The 26,632-nt window shown below is 43.7% G+C and overlaps 1 protein-coding gene across 4 annotated transcripts in view; it reads right to left on the reverse strand.

Moving 5' to 3' along the window:
• Positions 1 to 23,933, reverse strand: part of LOC311020148 (chloride channel protein 2-like) — a 118,331-nt gene extending 94,398 nt beyond the window's left edge. For all 4 annotated transcript variants that reach the window (XM_084020022.1, XM_084020020.1, XM_084020021.1 and 1 more), the window contains exon 1: positions 23,808 to 23,933. In XM_084020022.1, coding sequence (XP_083876148.1) covers positions 23,808 to 23,858 — 51 coding nt within the window. In that variant the 5' untranslated portion in view covers positions 23,859 to 23,933. The remainder of the gene's footprint in view (positions 1 to 23,807) is intronic.
• Between the last annotated feature and the right edge of the window lie 2,699 nt (positions 23,934 to 26,632).

Below are 26,632 nucleotides of genomic sequence, written 5' to 3' on the forward strand. Positions count from 1 at the left end.
ACAATAATTGTCGATAACATTAATAAATGTCATCGACGTGTCAATAATACAGCATGGGGAGACTTGACATCTGTGCTTTCTTCTCATTTTCACATGATGGGACTGAATCGGAGATGAAGTGAGGCGACACTAACGGCACAGACAATGGAGTCCCAGTGAGAAGAAGGGTGAGACCGAGGGAGGAGAGGAGGGAGAAAAGACATTTGGGCACAATGACTACCAGTGTTTCTCTCTCGCTCGCTCTCCGTCTCTCACACGTGCTCTGTTGGGATTGAAACACACACACACACACACACACACACACACACACACACACACAGCCATGGCACTGCCCTGCACCGGCAACACACACATAAACATGTGAACACACACAGGCTGAGGACACACTGTCCAGCAAACCATCACAGACATCTGAGTGAGAAAACACAGCTGTGACAATAGCTGGCCTGAGAAAGCGATGGGCCAACGACTGGAAGGAAAACAGCAAGAGAGAGACCGGACGACAAAAAGAGATCCATTTGAGAAAAGAGACGCCGCCGTGTGATAGAACAAGTGGTGAGGTGGGGAGAGCATAAGAAAACATGAGAGAAAGAGAGGGAAATATGAGAGTCAAAATATAAACAGACCCTCCACAGTGAGTGTGAGAGAGACGCAGAAGAAAAGAAGCAAAGCACGCATGAGAAAGTCAGAAACGGACCCAGGTGAGAGGATGAGTAATAGAAAAACTAAAGTCTCACTGAATGCTCAGGAATTCTGCGACTAGAGTGATGCATAAGCACACAAATACTCTTCAGATGGACAAGAAGAGGATGAAGAGGAGGAGGAGGAGGGACACAGTGTACTGCCAAGCCGGCCGGTTTTGTGTCAATATCCGTAATGGAATAAAGGCTCCCTCAGACAGTATCCCATCACATCGTGTGTGTGTGTGTGTGTGTGTGTGTGTGTGTGTGTGTGTGTGTGCGCGTGTGTGTGTGTGGATAAAAGCTGTGAACACATCAAATGTTTTGGCCTGATGAAAAAGAGGGAGGAAGGAGGAGAAGTACAAGAACAGGGAGAAAAAGAAGAAAAAAGAGATATTACTCAGATGGGGGTGAGAAAAAGAAGAAGAAGACGAGGGATGAGGAAAAGGATAAAGAAGTCTGCTGTGAAAATATGAACTTTGATACTATTCTTGGAGGAAAAGAATTCCTATGTCGGGCTCATACAAATACCTTGATGAATTCAGGGATATAAATGTAGTTTCAGTGAAAGTGAAGTTTTCATTTGAAATGAAAAAGAAGATGCGAAGTCTGTCTACAAGCAGCAACAGTCACACTGTGACTCCTCAAACACGGGGAGAAACCAGGCTCAGTCTGCAACACGCACAAAAACACTAAATGACTTTTTTTTACAGTGTTTTAAGGGATTATCTTCCTTAGCTTCGTCATGTGAAAGGAGATTAGCTCCAATCAAATTTAGTCCCACACACCGGGAACAAAGAAGGCATTGAGCTAAACAGTGTTGTAATAAAAACAAAAGAGAAGAGGTAGAGCGAGAGAGGTAGAGAGAGAGTGTGCAAGTGCAGGGGAGGAGAGGGATTTTGCTGAAAATGATTAAACTAGCAGATCCATTAGGTGTGTGTCAGTGTTGTGAACAAATCTTACACTCGAGCAGGCAATAAGTACAGTGTTAGCGGCGTAACATCCACTTAAGTCAGAAAAGGACCAAACTCATCTCTTTTTCATAACCTAACCAATCTACATATATTAATCTGGCACCGGTGCTGCGTGGCCTTGTGGGGATCATTTTGGGAATGCCCCCTGCCAGCCTTCAATCTCCCAAATAACCACTGAGCTGACCTTTTTGGACAAGTGACAGTGAAAAGCTTTAAAGCAAATCCACTTAGCTGGTCAATTACGTCACTGTATTCAGAGATGACTAGAGGATATTAAATGGGAAATTTGATGTTTTTCACTAGTGCACAGCTGCAGAATCTGTTGTTCTTAAACGTCCCCTTAGAAGGAGGCAGAAGTGAGACATTATGCTCAAAAGTATTCTTACGAATGTGTTTTGATGGCCCTACTTCATACCTTTTAAGTCCTCAACAATGTTAAAGCCACAGCTGTCAATGGATGATGTACCAAAAAAGATTAAGGGTCAAGAACCAACGCGACAGTCTCACTCTGGTGGAAATATTGACACAGTATTCAGAGGGATTAATGAACAAGCTGCCTGAGGCAAGAGTTCAGTGAAGGTTAACACAGAATATGTACAGCAACCGACTCGTGAGAGATTTTTCTTCCAAAACACGTTCAATCTTTGGTAAAGTGTTTCCTGTCTCTTTCAGCTGAGGTGGCATACGTGACTGAACTGGTCCCAGATCAGACTCTGAGAAGAAAAGTCAGAGTCATAAAAAATCATTTTCAAGGGAACAATACATATCGAGCTACCGAAATGTATGACAATCCATCTGACAGCCGTCGGGGCAGTTCACTTGAAATGTTAACCTGCTGGGATCCCCAATTTTATAAGGACACGTGATCTGGGAACTATAAATGTCTTGAGAAAAAATTGCTCCTGTAGATGCTGACATATGCTTGCTGGTGGCGCTACACGAGAAGCCAGGAAATGTTTTGATCCTCTGTGCACCACATTTCATGGCTATCCATCCTAAAAGTTGCTGTGATATTTCTTGGAAATAACATAATAATCAAGCTGCTGGTGGCACTGTCTGGGGCTCACCACGTTTGCAGAATAATGTCTCTAAAAAACTGCCTCTCTCAATCCACCTAATAGCATATAGACCGGACCAAAACCATGGACCGACCAACTGGACTTAAGTCCCATGATGATGATAGAAACCAGAGTTTTATTCAGTGTTCTTGCCAATCTAATCCACAGAGTATTTCATGTTTGGAGAAATGACTATCCGCTGTGGCACCTCAGGTACTTTCACTTCTACTGCTTTTACCCAAACACACAAACATACTGAGATCCCTGTCAAAATCCCCACTGCTAGTCCACTGATCCAAGTGAATAAGATTTGTCCGAAGTGTGCCACGCAGACTAAAACCCCCATGCTCAGTCCTTAATAAAAGTCTCATGAAAAATATTCTTTCTACGGCGGTAGGTTTATCTCGTCACGTGGCTGTGCTGCAGAGCTGTTGAGTAATACGTGTGCATACTACCATGCCGTCTCCATGGTTACATAAGAAGATATGAGTGCATACACCTGACATACATGCAGGTAACAGGGAGCTAAGACTTTTGATGGCATATTTTGCTCTGCTGAAGACAAGCGCATCAACCAAACAAAGTGAGCGGTTCTTACACCGTCCTGAATGTGATGGGAATGGAGAGGGTCCATGGCAAAGGTACAGCTTTGGTATGTACCAGAGGTGCAGATGCGAGTCATGCATTTAATGACTTTAGACTGGACTTGACAAAATGTAAAGAGAGCAACTCAACTTGGACTTTAACATCAGTAACTCGTGACTTCACTTGGACTTGAGCCTTTTGACTTTAAAAGACTTGCTATTTTCCTCAAAACCCAAAGATTAAAAAGTATGTTGACATGGACAGCTCTATCTCTCTCTGCGTTTATGTGCACCTCTGTGTGTGCTGTCGGCACAACATCCAATCAAATTAGATCCACGTTGTTTTGATCCGACAGCATCCATCCAGTCAAACTGCAGGACAACCAATCAAGAAGAACTGTCAAACAACGCGGCAGTTGGCAAAAACGATACCAAAGATAGTGTCGTTCTGGTATAAAAACTACGAGGTGGTCAACAAAAAACAAATACAATATGCAAAACATGCGGGTCGAAGATTACAGACGGAGACGCAACAACTTCCAACTTCATTCGACATTTGATGTTGCACAAAGAACGTTTGAAAAGAAGAGTAAGAAGTTCTGAATGAAAGCTAACGCTAGCTTATCGGCTGAATAACAGGACTCAAAACTCAAACTGTAGGACTTGGGACTTGACTGGGGACTTGACTGGAGACTTGTCGGTCTTGACTTGGGACTTGACTGGAGACTTGTCGGTCTTGACTTGGGACTTGACTGGAGACTTGTCGGTCTTGACTTGGGACTTGACTGGAGACTTGTCGGTCTTGACTTGGGACTTGACTGGAGACTTGTCGGTCTTGACTTGGGACTTGACTCAGCCATTAGGTGCAAAGACTTGAGACTTACTTGACTTAAAATCAATGACTTGGTCCCACCTCTGGTATGTACCATTGGCCGTAAGGCTCCACAGCTGACTGGCCATCAGCAGCGGTAGTTTCACCATCAATCTGATCCATTTCTTCTCTGAGCCGCGAGTGAATCAGTCAAGAAAAGACACGGATAATCGATTTAAAAAAAGATCAATGCCTGAAGGATATATTATAATGGATACATTTATCTGGTTTCTGAGTTCTATGATGAAACACATCCCCATGCTTTTCCTGCCCTGAGAGATGAGACGAGCGCACGCACACACACACACGCACGCACACACTAATAATGTTGGGTGAAAATAATTCCTTTGTAGCACAAATGAAACGAAATATAATTTACACATATCCTTCTATAAAACACACCTAATGTCATTGTTTTTCAACGTGCAGCTGATCTATAACTCATCAGTGTGAGCCGCCCTTTGTGTCAGCGTGGCAAGCGGGAGAATAAACTGCTCTTGGCCTCCAGTTAAAATTTTGGTTTTGAAAGACTGAATATGGATTGAAGCAGAATATTTCATATATTCTTCAACTTCCAATTGCTTTTAAGCTCAATGGACGGACGATATTGGGTCGGAATTTCTCCCATTCGTATAGGAAACTGAAATCTTCCTGGACATGTGGAACGTGTTTGCTTGCCACGATAAAGTCCATGAAAATCCTGGTATTTGAACTCATGTTTAAGTGGAGTAGAAGATTTGTTTTACTTTCATACAACACCCCAAGTTAAGATCTTCGCCACCAGGAGTTAAATACCGATTCAGTGTGAGAAGAGAGTGGAGCGAGAGGGAGGGACTGCAGGGTGTGTGTTATAATTAATTTAGGGTTAATGATGCCCATCCATCTTAAAGCAAGTGGGTGTCACTGGTAAAAGTGTGGACACACACACACACACACACACACACCTAGGTGACTGATTTAATCAATCTCCTTTGATTCAGCCAGCCCCTCACTTGTAAAGCTACTTGCATTACTGATTGTTGCTGATACACTGAGGCATGTGTGTGTGTGTGTGTGTGTGTGTGTGTGTGTGTGTGTGTGTGTGTGTGTGTGTGTGTGTGTCTGTGAGTGTGTGTGTGTGTGCGTTTCTTGCTGCATGGAGCAGAATATAAATAAGCGATTAAAGGCTGTTCTGACAATGCAGCTACATGCATACATAATATAATACAAAGTATAAAATTATTTTTTTGTGGGCGGCAGAATATAGATTGTATAATGCAGTAACCTTAATGTGTGTGTGTGTGTGGGGGGGGGGGGGGGGGGGGGGGGGATAGTGGGGACCTCAGGCTTAGTGGAGTCATCTAGTGCTAACAGGTACAAAAGGCGATCAATGAGGTTCCTAAAGAACTTAACAGAATTTGTCTCCAGTCTTGTTTGAAGTTATATTTATGAAGCTTACCAAGTCTTTTAATACTGGTAACTTTGTGTTTGGTTGTTGTTGTTATTGTGTTTTTGTTCAAAGGACTTTAAGTTTTATATCTTAAGTTTGTATTTTTATACATTTTATTTATCAGAACTTTAATATATTTTGATGTTCCTCTGTTCCATTTTTAAACTGCATTATCATATTTTAGTGAAGACTCATAAATAACTACAAATAACTAATGTTAGGGAAATCTGTTAATGTTTTGTTACGCATTTCTGAAATAAAAAAATATCGGCAGATATATCGTAATATCGGATTTTTAAATCAACAAACATTTGTATCGGTATCGGCCTTCAAAATTATCGGTCGGGCTCTAGTGACGACGTCCATCATTCTTTCTGAAATCAGTCCCATGGTGGTCCGCCAGAAGGAGCAGGACTTTGCATGTATTGATTACCTTTGTTGTTTGGTTGTTTTGTCTGTTGAGTGGAACACACCTTTGACCGGTGTCCATTTCCAAACCTGAAGTGAACTGGTCTAATTTTATTGAGTTCAAAGGGTGTGTGTGTGTGTGTGTGTGTGTGTGTGTGTGTGTGTGTGTGTGTGTGTGTGTGTGTGTGTGTGTGTGTGTGTGTTTGTGTGTGTGTGTGTGTTTGAAAATCAACAGACTCAGGATTCTGTTGTTTACTACTGGTTGCTGGCAGTCGGTTTTTTACCAATTTTGTGTTGGAAAAAAAGAAGAATACCATACGGTTGGGGTGAGGGCAGTTAAAAAGACAACAACTACACAAAAAGGAAGGTATAGAAAGTCAGACAAAGAAACTAAAGTCTTTCAAAGTGCAATTTTGGAGAAGCCCAAAAGGCTCATTTCTATAAAATGTGCATGACAACCCTGATGTCACCTCACATCAACTATCCACCTCTTCAGTCACGAGATAACATCTTATCTAAACTAACTGATTTCTCCCTCTCCTGTCTGTCCTGGCAGCTTTTCATCTTTTTCACGATACGACCTGCAGATAACCTGCGGGGCGACTGGATTACAGCTTAACCCACATGTCAACATTGAATACAATCTTTAACAGCTGTTTGACTGATGAATGGTATGGGGGAAGACCTGCTGCGCTGCAGAAATGACCAAAGAAAACATATCGTATCGTATGCCAGAGACATAGATCGTGTGTGTGTGTGTGTGTAAACTGTGAGGGTGATACAACAGTACAAGTTTCAGTGCAAGGCAGCCGCTACAGTCTACAGCTTACCATTGATGAAGAAACTGATCTGCAGCAATACAACCTCAACACACGCAAGGCGGTTCATTTTATTATTCAGCAATTTAAACACTTCAAAAGTAGTTGTGAAATCAGTGATGCAATCAAAACAGGATGTATTTGGTTTCACATTAAAATGCAGTAAAAGGCTTTCAGAACCTCAGTGCAAAATACAGAACTGACTTGGAAAATAAACACACACACACACACACACACACTGCAGGGTGTGAGATATCACATGACAGCAGCTCTGAGACACATCAACTTTTAACAGTTTCTGTAGCCAGATTACGACATGTTCTATCGCCATGCTTCTGTCAACGATGATATACCATTTAAATGGTTAAATATCTACTTTTGTTTCGGATGATTGTATCCGGAAAATGTTTCTCGGGTGTTAAGAGCCCAATGGGAGAGCTCAAATACTCTAGCCAAGGACCTTGGATGAACTTCAACTTGTGCATTTGAAAAAAAAAAAAAAAAACCTGAACGGAAACACTAGAAATTCAATAAAAGTCTATGTGTTGCAGAGAATTATTTTGGCTACAGTGGAAAGCTTGATGTAAGCTAAGTGTGACAACGTGACGTACACGAAGCACATGATCCTTAATACATGAAATATGTATGAATGTCACATTTCCGTTGCTTCTTTTGGGCATAATTTTCATGATTTTAACTTTGAATTACTGTTCTAATACCACCTGCGATTCAAAACCGATTTAAAAACACAAAGAAGGAAAACATCAGCCTATTTGCAATTTAACAAGGTTAATGATACGGAAACTAAAAGAAAGCGATTGTACATGCATATAAAGTGGACGTTTGTTTACTCAATCGGACAATACGCACACATTTCAGTTCCTGTTTCAGTTTCTGTGGGGAAACATGTGGAAGCTGCTCATTACAACTACAGTTGCTAGAGAAGGCAAGCTCTGAAGAAGTTGCGGTTGTGAATACTCCCCGTTGACAAGCTGAAGCCAATTGTGGATCTCTGCCTTTGAAAACTTTGAATAATAAAAAAACTGAAATGTAGGATTGTTAAAAAGTGACGAGGTTTTGTGAATTGTTTTGAGCTCCTCCACTCTGGCTGTGCAAGCACTAATATTTGAACTGTGACTGTGCAAAAAGTGAAAATGCCGTGACAAAGTTTAATTCAAGTGAGTACGTCCTAATCTTTCTCAAACGTTTCAGTTTGAATGGAGTTTCTATCTGGAGGTGTGAATGACTAGCTTTGAAAATGCTTGAAAAAGTGTGAATATTGAGGATTTTTTGAAGATTCAGTAATCTGCTTGAATGGGAAAAAAATGTCAAATATCTCTGAAATGATGAATGATATCAATTCAGGGGAAAAAACACAGTCGATTCCCAATTGAAATTAATATTCTGTGTTTGAATGGAGTGAATAAGTTGAAAAATGTTGAAGGGGTTAAGGGTCAAATCTTTCTGACCTGGAAGATATAATAAGTAGATAAGTAAGTGTGAATGCCTCCTGCGTTCACAACCAATGATCCGTTCTCAGTGGGTGTGTGGGTACGTGTGTGAACACCGTCCACGTCAGGTGTTGGGGAACCACGGCAACCTGATGAGAGACAACTGGAACACGACATGCATGGACTAGGGAGAATACATGACTCTTGGAACGCTACTACAAGAGCAACGCCACTGAGAGGAGGTGTATGCATCCATTCATTTTAAAATCACGATTCCGTTTACACATTATTCCGTGTGGGTACAAACAGTGAGATATTAACATTGGCTGGCTTATTTCTGCAGCCGATGCCAAACACAATATAGACCAATGTCCACATTCATATCAGTGTATGTGAACACAGAAACAATGCATCATCAGCAAGGTGCTTCCAAGGTTGTGGGAGTTCACACTGTGTGTGTGTGTGTGTGTGTGTGTGTGTGTGTGTGTGTGTGTGTGTGTGTGTGTGTGTGTGTGTGTGATATTATGCTTCATATCACGCCGTTTTTTCAAGCTGCTGCACAGTGAAGCCAGACAATGTATCAGACGGCTGCTGCATCTGAGAATGCATGTGTTTGTGTGTATGTGTGTGTGTGTGTGTGTGTGTGTGTGTGTGTGTGTGTGTGTGTGTGTGTGAGTGTGTGTCTGTGTGTCACAGCGCTCACATGCTCGAGGCTAGTGCAGTGCACCAGAACATGTCCCCTGCAGCACTTTACAGGGGCTACACCCCAACAGGGGTTCTTCTCCCTCTACCTCCGTCATCAGGGGGGGGGGGGGGTATTGCTGAGGCTCGGGCGAACTTATTAGAGGGAGATCGATGTGTGTGAGCTGGCAGGGGGATGTGGCAGGACATGCCGGCACACGCTTTTGAGCGTGAACGGGAGGGAAGGAGGGGTAAATGGAGAGGCGTATGGAGGGCTGGAGGCGGGAGGAGGTGAAGAAGAAGAGACGCCATGGGTGGGTGAGTGGGAGATCTAAAAATAAGATCCATCGATCCAGCTTTAATATGAATGTAGTGGAACACAGGAGAAGAAGAAGAAAAACGCAGCACCCGTCTGAAACTTGATCAAGCGTTTCAAAGGCCCGGTCTGTTTTACAAGTAATACATCACACACACACACACACACACACACACACACACACACACACACACCATCGTCTACTGTAGAGTTACACACACACACACACCCAAAGCGAAAAGGAAAAGCTTCAAATCAGCCATTTAGACTTGGTGTGTCTCACCTGGACAGGGAGAAATGGAAGAGCTGAAGAGCAAAGATGGCCAAAGGCAATTTGAGACGCCTCCTACTCTCGTCTGTCCTCGGAGATTGGGAACGAACACACACACACACACACACACACACACACACACACACACACACACACACACACACACACACACACACACACACACACACACACACACACACACACACACACACACACACACACACACACACACACACACACACACACACACACAGGGGGGGGCTAGGTACCATACATACTCCTACCAGTGGTAAAAATAAAACGGAGTGATGTCTCTGCTGCAGTAGAACATTACAGTGTGAACAACGGTGCAGAGGAGGGTTTGTTTGGACACAATGACTCCTCACAGGTGCTTTTAAGCAGGTTGTTCTGCCAGCTACTCAACATGCTCGGTGATGTCACTCATTAAAATCTGCAGAGGCCACTTTTAAAAGAGAGTCACGTGGTAATATTTGGAAAAATATGTTATTATGTTATGTAGTCGTGACTGTTTTTCATGTGAAAGCTTTGAAACTAATAGGGACCCTTTGTTGTCACGTCCCTCTTTCTCTCCCTAGCTTTTTCTGTATGTATGACTAAGAAAAAGTATGGCATATTGACGACCAAGATCTAATACCGGCATCAATCAACTGGAATCATCCAAAAGACCAGAGAAGCTCTATATCAGTGCAGGTCCATCCATCCGTCTCCTCATCCTCCTCCTCTCTCCCTCCCTCCCTACAGCCACCTGTGTCACTCACCATCCTTTGTTAAAGGTCTTAGCAGGCTCACCCTGAGGTGGCATCAGGTGGCACCGCGGCCCGACAACACAACGGTCCCCATTCTCCCACAGAGCAGTCCGTCCCGTGTGAAACCCAGGACAGGGTGCATTACATCGACATGGCTGCTGCCACGCAGGTGTCACCGTGACACCCGTGGGCGCCCCCACACAGTGAACACCGGACCTCCCACTTGTGTCCACATTTCACCCGGCGAAGAGGAGGATGAATGGATGAATGACTTCACTGTCTGGGAAATATCATGGTGATCCTCTTATTGCCTCTGCCAAGGATTTATGTTTTGGTTCTTTGGCTTGTCTTTCTGTTTATCAACAGCATTCCAAAAAATAAAAAAAAAATACGGGATTGATGTCCATGAAATTTGAGTTGAAGGGTGTATTATGGGCCAAGAAGGAAGCCGGGACATTTTGGAGCGGCTCAAAATGTCAAAATAATGGGCGCATCATTTTATTTATCACTAAAGAAAACGGCCCTGGCAGAGTTATGGCTACTACTTGAATATGAATTTCCTTTCAGTCAACGAATCAATTCCATCAGCTCTGCAGCTATCTGAAAATTATAAATTGATAATTTAGAGATCATTTCATTTCAATTGAAATCAATTCAGAAAAATTAGTAGAATTTAGAGGAAGTCAGCAGAGATGGAAAGTGCAAGTTGGAAAAACCTGAACGTGAATTATGAAATTGCCGAACTTTGTTGCAATGACATTTCTAGTCCAACTCCTCTTGTTTTTTACAGTGTGGACATGAACAGACCACACACTTGAACACACAGGGATTTCCACACATAAATAAATGTATTTTCTGTAACATGAGCCTGATAATTACATTATTATTATTATTATTATTAAGACTACAAAACTCATAACAGAGAAAAATTGTCCACTCCACTTTTCTTTGCCAGCCATGGAATTTGTAATTTTCGTCATGTTTGGGATCTCTGATGTCCGATTTAAAGCCGTGGGAGATTTGGGTGTAGAATAAGATGGAAGAGAGAAGAAGCAGCAGTTGATATTCAGCGAGAGGTTTCGCACCCGTTCAGTATGCCTTCCACGGGGCCGGGACACGCCGAGCGCTCCTCGTCAGATGAAATAGAACAGGTTGGAGACTCTGGTTTTTATTTGAATAATGCTTCACGAGGTGGCACTGGATGAGAGATAAGAGATGCCTGGGAGGGAGTGGGAGACATGAGCTGCCATGTGCCACGGTTGCTCACCCTGTTGAACTCTTTTATCCCGATCCTTGCAGCCAAATCTATCGAGGAGGCTTGACATCACAACACACACACACGCCTCACGCTTTGTGAGCCAGACGGATCACAGATGGGATCATGATAACATCATGCAGCAACACCAGCGCCGGTTGCTGAGCTTGCTACTGTGCCTGCTACGCTTATCAGTTTTCTGATTCTGGACCTTTAATAAAAAAAAAAAAAGTCTGATAGCATTATTGTGAAACCTCTGACTGCAGTATTTCTCCCTGAACACACAGTGAACGTACCGGTCTGACCTGGTTTAACGTGGCTTTTTGATCCGATTCAGCAAATGGAACGCTTCTCAATGAGGAGAAGCAACTCCTTTCTGTACGTGACGAACACGAGGTTCATCCAAATAATGCATTACCATAGGAAACGCCAAATAGGTTTCACTTCAATTCCATTTTATTCATAGTGTCATATCACAACAGAAGTTATCTCAGGACACTTTACTCATTGAGCAGGACTAGAATACGCTCATGATTCTCAGAGTTAATACATTGTCAAAGTCCCAACATCACCAGGAGCAAGAGTTACAGCGACAGTGGTGAGAAAAAACTGCCTTAATAGGCTAAATCTCATATATTGAGCCATTAATAGGTTTTGATCTTATGACTCAACAGCTCACCTGCATATTTTCTACATTAGCACCTGAGTGAAGTGATTTCCTCCCCTATTAAATCTCCACACATGGGTTCTTACCAGAGCACACCCTTGTGTTTTCTTAACATTCTGTATACTCCTCTTGTCCGAAAGAAGCAAGAATTAACCTCCTTTGCTCAAACCCCTAAAATAATGCAGCTTAAACACCAAATCTTGGCAAATTTTTAGTCAAAAAACAATGTGTCGTCTCTCATCACAGTTCAAGAAGGGAAACTATAACAATATATATATGCTGTACAATAAGGAATCCATTTTTAACCATTGTACTCACCCATAATGGAGCATAAACAAGAACAATACATAAGAATAAAATGAATAAATAAAAAATGTAAGGAGTCAAGTAGCACATAACTTTACATAAGTAGTTCTCACGTATGCAGCACACTGTGATTCATATCATTCATTAAGTTTCATATCATCATTATCCCGGCCAAAAATCAAATAATCATAAATAAGATGATAACATCATGTGTCCCTGCATAAATAAAAGGCCAAATAGGCTCAACTTTTTACCTCCCCACCATAAAAGCGAGCTAGACAGGTTTTCCAAGTCACTTCTGTCAATATTTACGATTATACCAAATAACAGAAAATCACCATGATTGATTATTGTGAGTGTTTTTTTATCCCGATGCGTGATAAAATCCTACATCGTCCCGTCCCTACAGCATGGGCTTTCAAAATATCTTCAATCACGACAAATTGTGGACAAGGAGATAAAAATCCCGCTAAGTTCAAATCCCCGAGGGCAGGCTTGTGGAAGATGGACCCGAGAGCAGATATTCGATCCCGATGTGATGAGAAAGAAAAGACGGGGATCACGGTTTGGCGGTGGAGTCAAGTGGCGGGCGAACAGACAAACTTCAGAGAAAGGTTATTAATGAAAAGGAAGATGAGGCTGAGGAGGGAGGAGAAGGGAGCGAGGGAGGGAGGGAGGAGGAGATTGATGAGTTAATAGGTGGATCAACTCCAGAACAAGTCAGTTAACAATCTAGTCACACACTCGGCACTGCAACCGGGACCCGATGGGCAGGCCTTCAAACAAAGTGTAGAGTGTTTAATGTCTCCGACGCTGCCAGTTGTGCTGTTTCTGTGTGTGTGTGTGTGTGTGTGTCCGCATGCCTTTGGCTGCAACGAGTGTGTCTGTGCCCTCCCGTGTTTTGTGTGTGTAGGAAGACTGATCGTATGTTGTGGTGAGAGTGCAGAGGGGCGTTCAAAGGCATGCAGTCATTCTCCCAGGAGGGAAAGAATGTTGTGGAATCTGTTTGTAGAAACCAAAAACAACAACAGCAACGAAGCAACGAAGCAACAAAGCAACGAAGCAACACGACTGAGGGGAAACATATAGGGAAAATGATATCGGACATTAGAGTAGAGTAACGAAATTGAGCCCAATGTGATGCTGCATTAAGCAGCTTGATCGGTGCCTAAAGAGGCAGACGGTGTGTGTGTGTGTGTGTGTGTGTGTGTGTGTGTGTGTGTGTGTGTGTGTGTGTGTGTGTGTGTGTGTGTGTGTGTGTGTGTGTAATAGTGGATCTTTCACTAGCTGAGCAGTAAAAGTGAGCCGACCACCTCTTGAACTTAATCTCTCCTTTTTCCTCCCTGCTGTCACATCACATTACAAAGTGTATCCATTCAACACACTCATACTGTCCACACACACACACACACACACACACACACACACACACACACACACACACACACACACACACACACACACACACACACACACACACACACACACACACACACACACACACACACACACACACACACACGACTGCATAGAGTTCGAGAGGAAAACTAAAGAGGGCGGCGATGGGAATGGGCGGGAAGCTGCGTCGTCGTGGGATACGCAGACACAGTGTGGCATTTAACACTATGTTAATCGAAGGTCCCTCGTTTAAAATCAGTGATGCGGATTACAGTTACAGAGTGCTGACATGTGACCACAACACCATAGCTTGCATAAATCTTGAGGCAACACTATAGAGAGAACCTAAAACACCAGGAAAAGCCTAAGATATGACCGAACACGGGGCTTCATTTTTATTTATTCAATATGAAACGAATATATATTAATTAGAATGTTAAATAGTATGCAGTATTCTGATGTCTAGGTTTTGAGTTTATGGGACTTCGTTGGCAGTTCAGCCAACTGTATTTGCTACCAGCTACCATCACTCACTCACTAAACAGACTTTTTGCCCACAGGCAGAAAGTGGTACTGCAGCATGGGAGAGAGCGAGAGGTGCACAAAAACCAACAATAACAAATCCAGAGGAGTTCTGTGAGCTGTTGATAAGGGGAAGCTGCTGAAACTCTGTGTGGTGGCGTTTGTGAAGAGAACGTCTTTCTCGCCGCCGGGCTGCTTTTCCTTTGTGTCCATTTCCAGACCGACATGCAAACAAAGTCATTGCTTCAATAGCTATTTAAATATGAACTGTGGGTGCCAATTACACAATCACTGTTGACAGTGTCAATGTTCACAGTTTCCAAATGTTTTCCATGCATCTTATGCAGATTCAGCTTCTGGATCGATCCGCCGTATGGTCCATCCTCACGTCAAACAGGGTCCTTGCAAACACCTAAAAACATCTCAGCGTCCATCGTTTACCTGCTCTCGGCAATGCTTCAAGAGAAACCCCGCATCAGCATCACGTTATTAGCCACACAAATAATCCAGGAGTAGAACGTGAAAGTCAACAAGTCTGGACGGGGCTTGATAGCAGAGATGAATGCCTGTTAGCAGGTCAGCTAATCATGTAAGACTGAGCGTGATGTCGGGGGATGAAAACAGAGCAACGAGGGAGGTGAGGAGTTCAGAGGAAGGACACAAGGAGGCAAACTGTCTCTACACATCAGCCCTGTGATAGACTGGTTACCCGTCTGTCTCTACATGTCTCCCTGTGATAGACTGGTTACCTGTTAGCCTACATGTCGGCCCTGTGATAGACTGGTTACCCGTCTGTCTCTACATGTCTCCCTGTGATAGACTGGTTACCTGTTAGCCTACATGTCGGCCCTGTGATAGACTGGTTACCTGTCTGTCTCTACATGTCGGCCCTGTGATATACTGGTTACCCGTCTGTCTCTACATGTCGGCCCTGTGATAGACTGGTTACCCGTCTGTCTCTACATGTCGGCCCTGTGATAGACTGGTTACCCGTCTGTCTCTACATGTCGGCCCTGTGATAGACTGGTTACCTGTCTGTCTCTACATGTCGGCCCTGTGATAGACTGGTTACCTGTCTGTCTCTACATGTCAGCCCTGTGATAGACTGGTTACCTGTCTGTCTCTACATGTCAGCCCTGTGATAGACTGGTTACCTGTCTGTCTCTACATGTCGGCCCTGTGATAGACTGGTTACCTGTCTCTCTCTACATGTCAGCCCTGTGATAGACTGGTTACCTGTCTGTCTCTACATGTCGATAGACTGGTTACCTGTCTGTCTCTACATGTCGGCCCTGTGATAGACTGGTTACCTGTCTGTCTCTACATGTCAGCCCTGTGATAGACTGGTTACCTGTCTGTCTCTACATGTCGGTCCTGTGATAGACTGGTTACCTGTCTGTCTCTACACATCAGCCCTGTGATAGAATGGTTACCTGTCTGTCTCTACATGTCAGCCCTGTGATAGACTGGTTACCTGTCTGTCTCTACATATGGATGGATGGATGGGTGGATGGATGGATGGATGGATGGATGGATGGATGGATGGATGGATGGATGGAACGAAAAGAAACAGGAGGGATGATTAGCTGCTCAGGGCCGGGCGTCATTAGCAGCTGTTATAGTCTCTTCGTCACAGCCGCATGACGAGCAGCTCAGTGAGGGTAGAAAGAAACAGGTGGGATTTGCATCTCACAGCCGCCTGCAGGCACTCGCCGAACAGCTGAGGGAAGCAAAAAAGTGGGCCAAGTGCCTGTTTGTGTTGGACGCGTGTGCGACAATGCAAGGACGTGCGCGTGCCAGCCCTTGTGTAGGGGACGGCGCTGTAATCTCTGCTGATAACCAGAGTTTGGTGCATCAAAGCGCCTTCCATCTTGCCTTCCAATCTGCCAGTGCAGGGACCGCTGTGCCTCGCCTGCCAAGAGCGCCGCTGATCAACTCTATCAACGGCTAAACACCCAACCGTCTGTTTAATTACACTCCATTAACAGTGGACTAACAGTAATTAGGAGGCAGGCAGGCGTGGGGGTGACAGAGCTGAATCCTGTGTAGTACAGCGATTTCATCAGAAAGATACCGGGGTGAAGGAACGCCGTTTGAAACCCCTTTCAAGCCTTCACGCGCTGCGTTTTGTTTTGAGCCATTAAAAGCCATTCACACCGGGGCCGTGACTCATGAACAACATCTCATCATCGGCATAGCTCGGCATTTGCACCATGTTTCACGATGACCGCATTGGATTGCAGCTGTGGGAGAATATGTCGCACTGTTGACCTCCTGACACCCGTGTTTGGACAGAGCTGGCGACTAATCATCGCGGATATTCAACAGTGGCAGATGTGCTGATGGATGCAGAAACGCTGATGCAGTCAGCCACGATGTGGAAGATCAGTAGTGACAGCAGATAAGGTGCCGGCCGCAACAAGAGATCATCCTGTCAAACCGCGACATGATGATGATGATACAGACGACTGCGGCGGCGGCGGCGATCGCCGGGTGATGAGCCGGTCTGAAGAGCATCACACCGTACACTCCGTCTACTGTGACAGCCGCGTGAACAATACTCAGCCGGTTTGTTCCTGCAGCCCACAATGGGGAAATGAAGCATCCGGGACAGTGAGTAAGTTTGGGTGGATGTTGGACTGAAACCAGAAATAAACAATAATGCATCACTGCATTTGGACAGGGTGACCATTAGATATAGGGATGCATGACATTGGAAAAAAACTGATATTGCAATATATTTCTCTGTGATATATTTTTGGATGAAAAAAAAAGAAATTCCAGGAATATTTGTTGTACTTTTTAAAGTTAATGTGAAGGGCATTTAGGAAGTCGGGGTTTAATGTGACTGACTGGGATCTTTTTCATGACACACAGTTGATACATCAACAAGATCACCTTTATCAAAAAAGAAGGTGTTTCGTGTAAAAGCTTCTCCCTGGACACGGGAACGTCTCCGAGCAGACACAGACAGCTGATTGTGAACTGAACATCCACTGATGTGTAAACTCTGACTTTGCGGGCTTTATCAGCTCAAGGTGACTGCGTGCCGTGATAAGGCTGCATGGCGGCTGGGTTCGTCCACTGGTTTGAACCGACTGAGCCCCTAAAGAATGAGGAAGAATCACAGAGAGGAGAGGAGAGCGACTGGCAGTAAATCACTATGAAGTGACTGCTTGACAGCGAGAGAGAAGTCAGTATGACAGCTAAGGGAAGAGAAATGTATATTTGGTTTCAGAAGTCATACATGGAGAATCCAGAAAATGATGAAATCGTGCCTCCCATGATAATGTTAGTACAATGCTGCACTATTAATACATTTTGACTCGTTATTACCAGTTCTTTCCTGAGACCACTTCAGGAAGTAAACACAAATCAGGTGATCGTGTCCCTAAAATAAATGCAGGTTCTCTTTAGCATTGGATTCTTGTGGCATTGTGACAAAGCGTCACGTTGTGCAGCGTGACTTCAGAGTTTGACAGAGGAGTCATGCATTGATGTGTGTGTCGGCACATTTTAAGGGGGAAGCAGACACATATTTTCAGCTAAATAAAAGGACTCAGAAATGCATATCAATAGTAAAGCTCTAAACAAGAGAGAATGCATCTCTATGAATCACTGAAAAAAATTGATTTACTTTGTTTTCCATCCATGGCTAAAAATGCACAAAAAGCATTCAGTTCCTCTAACTGAAAATGAGAGGAAGCATTTATGCATTGCTCCAAGTCATTCAGTCATTAACATGACATCAACAACATAAGACACGAATAGATAATCCTTTATTAGTCCCACAGTGGGGACATTTGGGTTACAGCATGGACTATTTTCACGAGAAATAATAGCGACAACAATTGCACGTTTTAACGCCAAAACCATCCTCCTCCACTCTGCATCACTTATGCTAACATGTGTTTCACCAGACCAGCATGTAAACCTAGTGCTGATTAGTTGACAGTTGACTTTTAATAAAAATGCAATCATTTATTTCCTTATCATTTGATTTGTTTTCTTCAGGATGGTTGAAATTACTTTTCAGGAAGGTGGTAACAAAAAGTTAGTCCTTTCCGTTTAAATTTTTTAATTCATTTTACTCTGAAAATCCACTCCTGTGTTACCAGCTGTATCAAGGGTCATCACTGATCCCACGTCTACTCGCCGTATGATGTTTTTGTTTGTAAAGTATACCTGAGGGAGAAGGGATTATTTGTCTGTGAAGATCACAGTATTATCGTGTGTAAGGGGTTAAACACCTGATCTCTACACTAGGGAAGAAGGTGAAACGTCCTCGGAGCTGCCCGCGATAAATCGTTCAAGGAGAGGGAATAATCACATGGCCCTCATCAAGAGACACACCTCAACACTTCTGTTAATTTATTGACCCGCGGAGCTTATTCTCTCGGGAGTTAATCATCAACCTGTGTGATCAATGCATCCTAACAAGCGGCCGGCTCACAAACACATTCCACCTTTGTGTTTTACCTGCAGACGCAAGCCAACGCGTCTTCTGCCTTGAGGACTGTTTGCCAATTTCTTACTACAAACAGTTCCTCATTTTAAAAGGCTTTTGTGCAAACGTTTGTGTTCCGAACTCAAGATCCCTCCAACGCACACTTTAGAGTCCCCGGCTGAGGAAATCCATCATGGCCGTTTGTCTGGAGAATAAACAGATTTTGTCCTTTTGGCAAAGACAACACAATGAGAGAGAAAAGAAAAGGTTGATCTTTTGTAACCGAGAGAGAAAGCGTTCCAGGCTTTTGATGCTTATCTGCAGCAAAGACCAGCCTCTTCACGACTTCACTCTGGACAAACGTTATGCAAGCACGCCAGTAAAAGCAGGGGTCAAGGAGTTGTTGACCCGTCTTGTAAAATAAAACACAAAAAAGACGCGATGGAGTGAGCGGAGAGGGCGAGAAGAGGGAAATTTCCACTACGACTGTGGGCGGCGAGACATGAAACAGACGTGGCCGCGGCTCCATAAAGCCTTATTACCACAGCCGGGCGAATCACACGGGGTTACAAATCACCTTCCGTCACAGCAAGACGGATGGCAGCAACACACACTCGCAAATGATTTAGTTCCCATACTAGCAGACACTTTCACTTCCCGGTTACTCTTCAGTATTACAATGTTGGCACATTTCAGATTATAAAGCAGAAATCCTGCTGGCAGAAACACACGCCTGACCGCAACACCGTTTCACATGAAGCGGACCGTACCAAACGCTGCAAGACCCCACTTATCCATGGCATGTAAACAGCCGGGATGCAGCTTCCGACTCAGCCGATGGGAGACTAGGATCGGACGTGTGATTTGAGGATTTACGGCTGCTTGAGCGTCAGAATGGGATCCACCTACAAACACATTCAAATCAGTGGGATGTCCTATGACTCCGTGTTTGCCGATCACCTCATCTATCACCTCATGAGCGGCTCAACAACCTCTACTCCCTCAACACATCACACACACACACACACACGATGACCAGCCATCATAAACAGGAGGCATGACAGTCTGCTGGGATGCAATGAAGAGACACATCACTGACATAAACGACTCAAGCAGGACATGGTGACGGACGGGAATAACCTGAATAACCCAGAATAACCAGAAGAGATTGGATCTAAGGAGCCTGATTGGACAGCCAATCTCACAGTCCAATCATTGCAGTGATGGGGAAATGTGCTAGTGATGAAATAAAGGAGCATCAATCATTAATCCACTCAAACTTTTTTTGGCACAGGAAGACATTTGGTTTTGTATGTGACTTTCTTTGGTTTGCGACATCTATCGTGCCTTCCTGCAGCCGACATCTTGGCACACACACATTTTACAACCAGAACCTTGGGGTGTGTGTTAATGTTGCCTGTGAGCCAGATCATGCTAATGAGGTTAGCCCAGGTCACGTAGATGTCTAAAGAATTCAAATGAGAAGCTCCGAGCTAACCCTGCTGACCAAAACACGTTATACTTCTGTTTCCGATGGCCGAGTTTTACTCCCAATTACATTGGATCTTTGAGATCATCGTGATTATGCTGTTAATTATTACAAAGTGGACATAAAAGACTGTAGGGTTCATTGGACACTGTGGGCCATGTGGAGAAAATCAAATATCACAATATTTCTGAGCAAACACCTCAATGTCAATATTGCAAAAAATATTGTAGAGTCAACTATTTGTGCTTTCACAAAATATTTATACAAATATTTTCACAAATAATATATTAATATTAATTAAACCTATATTTTAAAGGTAAGGAAAAGGTAAATCATAAAGTCTCCCTGCATAAATAAACAATACATTTAAAAAGAAATTACATCATGTGTGGGTCTGTTTGTTTATTACATTATACTTATTGGATTTTTTTTATTATTTTTTTTATATTGGGCTGTAACTTTTGCTTGTCCTCCATGATAGCGAACTATCATTATAGATAATGAAGATTCACTTCAATTGATTTATTGAGAGAGTTTTTAATCCAGACTTGCGATAAAATCTTATATTGCCCCATCCCTAAATGCAGCCATTAAAAAAAAAAAACATTTTATAGTCACATCGTACAGTGAGGCAATACCGACTTGTGATTCTGATTGCTGAGGAAAACTCCTGTGACACTACTTACGCTGTCGTAAATATTAACCTCTAATTGCTCCCAACTGATTCTTTTGTAGGACACCTAATAAAACTTTACCTTTGGTCATGTTTACCATTTAATGACTCGAAGATACCGCGTTACACAAACACACTTTGTACATCGGGTTATTTTTTATCACCATCAATACAGCAGGTCGTATCTAATGGCTCAGAGCCTTCCGACACCGAGCCTTTCAGGACACGAACGGGACTTTTTTTTAACTCTTCAGTTGCCACGTTCACCGTTGAAGGCCGACAATAACATCTTTTTAACTTGTTTCAATGCCCCAAATAATATTCATGAATAAGCTTCTGAAATTGTTTTTGGATGATCAGGGAACGCTGAAGCCCCGGGGAATAATGATGACATCATATGTGTGTACAGGTAAACATTACGTCATTTTGAATAAATGTGCAAACAGCATTGAGCCATCCTCTACACCGACGAGCACAGAGAACACTTCAGGCCCGATCGAAGCAAATCAGCTTCATGTAAATACAAGCCGGTGTATCAGCCTGGTGTTAACCGACAATATGTTGAGGCTGGTGCTCCTCGCTAACATTCCCTTCAGCCTCTCTCACTCTCTGTCTCTCTGTCTCTCGCAGCCAAACTACACTGGCCTCTTTGAGCATCCACTGCCCACAACAAACCCACACAACCACCATGACTGCCAATATCAAACAAAGACACCATGTTACTACAACCCACGGCGAGGAGATGGGGGGCAGAGAAAGAACTCATTTATGTTAAAAGAGGTTATTCTCACACCGGAGCTATTTTTATGCGATCCCACAAGCTTCTTCGTGTAACAATCATCCAATCACAGCAGATGAGATTAACAGAAAAAAATGTAGCATGCAATGGATTTTGTATTTTTGTATTTTTGTTTTTTTTTGCAGAAAGAGCTGCTTGCACGTTCCTTTCGGGCCGAGCACGAGACCCCACCAGGGTGACGGAGCGTCCAGCGCTGAATCAGCGGGTCGCACGTTGTGTAATCTCTCGCACAAACACACACACAGATTAACAGCACACAGAGAGGCGGGGTGTGGGGGCTTTCTACAAAGGAACTTTTTCAAGAGAAGGAAACAGAGGCCCAAAGAAGTGTTACAGTTGTGGCTCCTTAATTTAAAGCCTCGCTGCCACTGAATGGGTCCAGTTGGCCTATAAAACTTGTCTCTTCAAATAGTTAATTCTTTAGACTTGGTTTGTCGTGAAAGACAAAGACACACACAGAGAGACACACACACACTTTGGACTCTCGGTCCAGATCTCACACTTAATCATGACGAGGGGCACACTGCAAATCCTCAAAGTGGGATTGAGGAACCTCGGCGGGTCCTGTACGAGGAGCAAAATGATGAATAGTGTAATATCTCCAAATTATAATTCACTATTCTTGTTCGATAATGTATAAGAATGACCTCATTTGTGTCTGCCTCAATTCTAAATATTAATTCAAACCAGAAAAAAAGTGTAAATGTGGGTGTCCAGAGCTCTCATCTGTTTAAGGGCCATGTCACATTCATATGTTTGGGAGCCCCCTGCTGTATAAAACAAGTCTCATATCAAACCATTCACTCAGCTGAATACATCCTCTAAATCTTGTGCAGACCAGCTATGAATCCCAGCAATGCTGTGCCCGCTTGTCATGCAAAGGCATACAGTAACTTGTAAAAAGTAGAAGCTTCAAGTTCAATCTGGGACCGTTCTTGAAGGTTAACAGATTATCAGATCGCATCTCAGGCCCGCGACACATTGTGCATGTACGTGCACGCAGCAGCTTTTCTCAGATGCTGCTGAACAACAATGAATCGATCCATTGTTGGACGGTTGTGGACGATATCAATGCAGCCCACACACACACACACACACACACAGAGAGATCTCCTGACACATACAGTAATCCCCACCATGGTCCTGTTTGTGTGAAGATGACATCACAGTCACCCTCTTGCAAGTAGTGGGTGTTTTGAGATTATTCCCCAAATCAGGGTTCTCATTGCACATACTTGGGAGAGCTAATTTGCCGGCACATTTTGTTCCGAATCATTAAGACCCTATTTCTAATTCGGCTGATCTGTGAAGCACTATGCAGCACTTTTGGGTGGATCACGACGGGGTGCGGAAATGCCTGCTAAATATTATGTTTTATTACAAGACTAAATATGATTTTTTTTTTAATGCAGAATTAATGTCACATTCTTGAATTAAAAAGCAGGCATTAAGGCATCTGCTAAGACGCGTTTATTATGCAATATGCAATATTAATAAGACGTTACTGTGTGTGAAACCAGCAGGACCTTCAACCTGAGCGTGCGTTTACAAACGCGTCCTTACTTTCCTCACTTCCCCACACACAAGTACGCAAGGGGAGCAACCGAGATTTAAAGAGACATTAGACACACTCGGTCACTTCCGACAGCGCACACCTCGCTCCGCTGTACGAGGGCTGGGGTTGCAAAATCTGACGATTTATAAAAAAAAGTGACCTTTGGTCTCCGTTCAAGCACGCACACTCAAGAGACACACGCCGTCTCATTCGGCGCACACACATGCCAACAACATGCATTCACTTTCAAATTACATAGAAACTTTTTGTTGACACTTTAACTCCGCTCGCTGCCGTGCTAGCTAGGACCAGATGTGTGCACGTAGTAGCGTTAAATTGACAGATTTATCAATGGAGTCTGGAGCCGCGAGCAACAAGTGACACTCACCAGAGTTTGTTCATACTGCAGCGCCCGCTGGTCGGACCCGTTCCCCGCCATGGCTGCTGCTGCTGCCCGGCGACTCCGCTCACAACGTTTAGTTCGGGGCTGGAAGTGAGAGGAAGACGACCGCCGACGTCTGTCCGCGTGACCGCCGATTAACGCATCGGACTGGCGTGAGTTTCTGAGAGGGAGTTCGCGACTCCCGCAACTAAATGCGCCCCGGTTACTGTAAGTTCCTTCATTTTATAGCCTCTCGAGTCCCGGCGAGATACACACAGTGCGAGGCGGGACTTAAGGCGGCTTTGCAAGAGGGATCGACCCTCCCATCTGCAACAAGTGTCAATCAAAGCGGGAGGAATCACGCTCCCTGCGCCCTTACTCGTGTTGGGATGTTTCTCACATGTTGGCACTGGGTTCTGTTGGCAGCTAAGAACTAGCCTGTAGATACAAGGTGAACAAAAGGTCATGTGAAATATGTCCTCTGGCTGTTGATGATTAACCATGTATAGCCTTTTTTTTTATTAGAGGAACTGTAATGGTTAATTAATTCCTTTGTGTTGGTCCTATGACAGTGTATAGATTACAGTTCCTTATTGCAAACTATTCCCATGATAATCTATAATACTGACCGGGCCCAAGCATCTTCTGGGCCCCCAAAAAACAAACAGAGTTAACTGAGACTCACCCAAACTTAGCCAATGCCCTCTAGGAAGTTTTGATAATAATTTGACCTATGTTTTATAATATTTTATTTTTTTGTAGTCCTAAAACACATGGCCTCTACACTTTGTGCTTGTAAAAATGTCGATCTTGTATTTCCACACGAGCCACTAAAAGCAGTGAAAGTTGTGCCTGTGCTGCAGGTGGGAGCTCGAGTGGGCCACTTGTAAGCCCACACCCCACTTTGGAAAATGATGAGTGTGTTGCAAGGTCCAGACTGAAATATCTCAACAGCCATGGGATGGATACTAATGGCATTTTGTACAAACATTCATGGTGACGACCAAAATATATTCACAGTGCCCAAAGAACAAAGCCCCTCTGCATTTGGTGAGCCTCTAACTTTTTCATCTATCCAGTGAAATATCTTAAAGCTATTAGGAGATTCATTTTGTGAAGTTAATTTGTTCATTTTACTGCAGCAGGGTCTGCCTGTTTGCCCCACGCAGTCCTGGTTCCTCCCTTCACTCCAGCGGGCCGAGCGATTGGGCCCGGGCCTCCTCGGTGTCGGCTCTCAGCGGGGACCGGTGGAGAAGGAGCCGCTGCATCCAGGTCTGGGTCTGAGCTGAATGAGTTTCTGGTGAACCTGCATGAGACTAACTACATAGAAATAGTCAGTCTCCCTCGTCTTCTCTCTGACGAGAGACTTATGTACGACTTATAGAAGCGTTATTATGGCGAGATGATGAACTGTTCCCAGATAATTCATCCTCATGACTTTTCATCTCTAACCCCCACGAGTTGATGAAGTGAAATGTCTCACAGCTACTGATTGCTATGAAATTCAGGCCCCTCTTAGGATTAATTGTTAACACTTTGGCGATGCATAACTTTTCATCTGGCATCATTTTTTAAAATTTTGTACAGCAAACAACAACCACAAAGCTGCTTTGTGTTCATTGCTAGTCGCAGATGTTACCATGCCAACACTCTAAACCGAGATAAATGTACCAGCTCTGCAAAAGCTTGTTAGATTTTTCATAGCAAACCATGTTGTCACGTTGTACAATTTTGTAATATGATACCAGTCGTATCAGAGTAGAATCACACTCATCAATACCCAGGAAAGGGGGGCCTTTGAAACGTTTAGATAGTCGGACGTTGACAGTTATTTGTCAAGATAACTAAACTCCTTGGCCAGACAAAGGATGGCTCTAAAGGTTAAACAAGGTTAAACATGCTTGATTTAATCACTCTTCAGAAACTTACTGAGAAACTGAAGTGTTTGATGTTCTTTTGCAGTGATGTGAGACCAATGCAGGGAACCTACACAAAGCTGTCTGCGGGGGGAGTTCAACAACAAAAACACACACTTGAGCCCACAAAGACGTTTTTTTTTTTTTTTTTCACTCCGACAGCACATGTGTACGAGGAGGTTAATCATTAGAACAGCCTTGCTTTGTATGAATCTCGTTTGAACGTTCCAGCCTTTGTAGTGTACATCGTGTGTCTCATGATAGCTCGACATCCTCACAATGGAAAATGACTGGGGGTGCATGACGAGCAGAAACATCGATGATCAACCATGTTATCTCGATCTGGGTCACGATGGCAGGGGGCTTAAAGTAAAACTCTCTTCCTGGCCACATCCTCCAATTTTTCTGAGGGTATTCTGATGCATTCCCTGGCCAGATGGGATCTGTAATGGCCCCCAGCGTAATCTGGGTCCGCCTCGGCGCTTCTTCCTAATAAAACATGCCCAGAAAACTTCCGCTAACTGTTACCGAGGAGCTTGTGATCACAGCTTGTGGTTTTAACTTTACTATCAACGGAGAAAATTCAAGCAGCCAATTCTAATGAAACACAGTTTGCTGTTTTTTTATGTGGTGTTTGCCCCCTCCATAACCCAGATGTGGAGTTTTCCAGGAATGTCTTTCTTGCGTAACGTTGCGTAACGAGCTCAACAGCGCTCCATAAAATGGCGTTTCCTTTAAGTATTACACAGGACACAAACACGGATCTCGTGGGTGAAAGTCCTGTGTTTGTTTGATCCATCTCTCCCACCCCCAACCTTTTCGAACTTTCTCGCTTGTTAGACTGTTTATTATGCCACGTTATGGTCGCTCAATATACTTACTTACATACATATACATACTTGCCCTGATCAAATG

The sequence above is a fragment of the Eutrigla gurnardus genome (genome assembly GCF_963514095.1).
Source record: "Eutrigla gurnardus genome assembly, chromosome: 10".
NCBI lineage: Eukaryota > Metazoa > Chordata > Actinopteri > Perciformes > Triglidae > Eutrigla > Eutrigla gurnardus.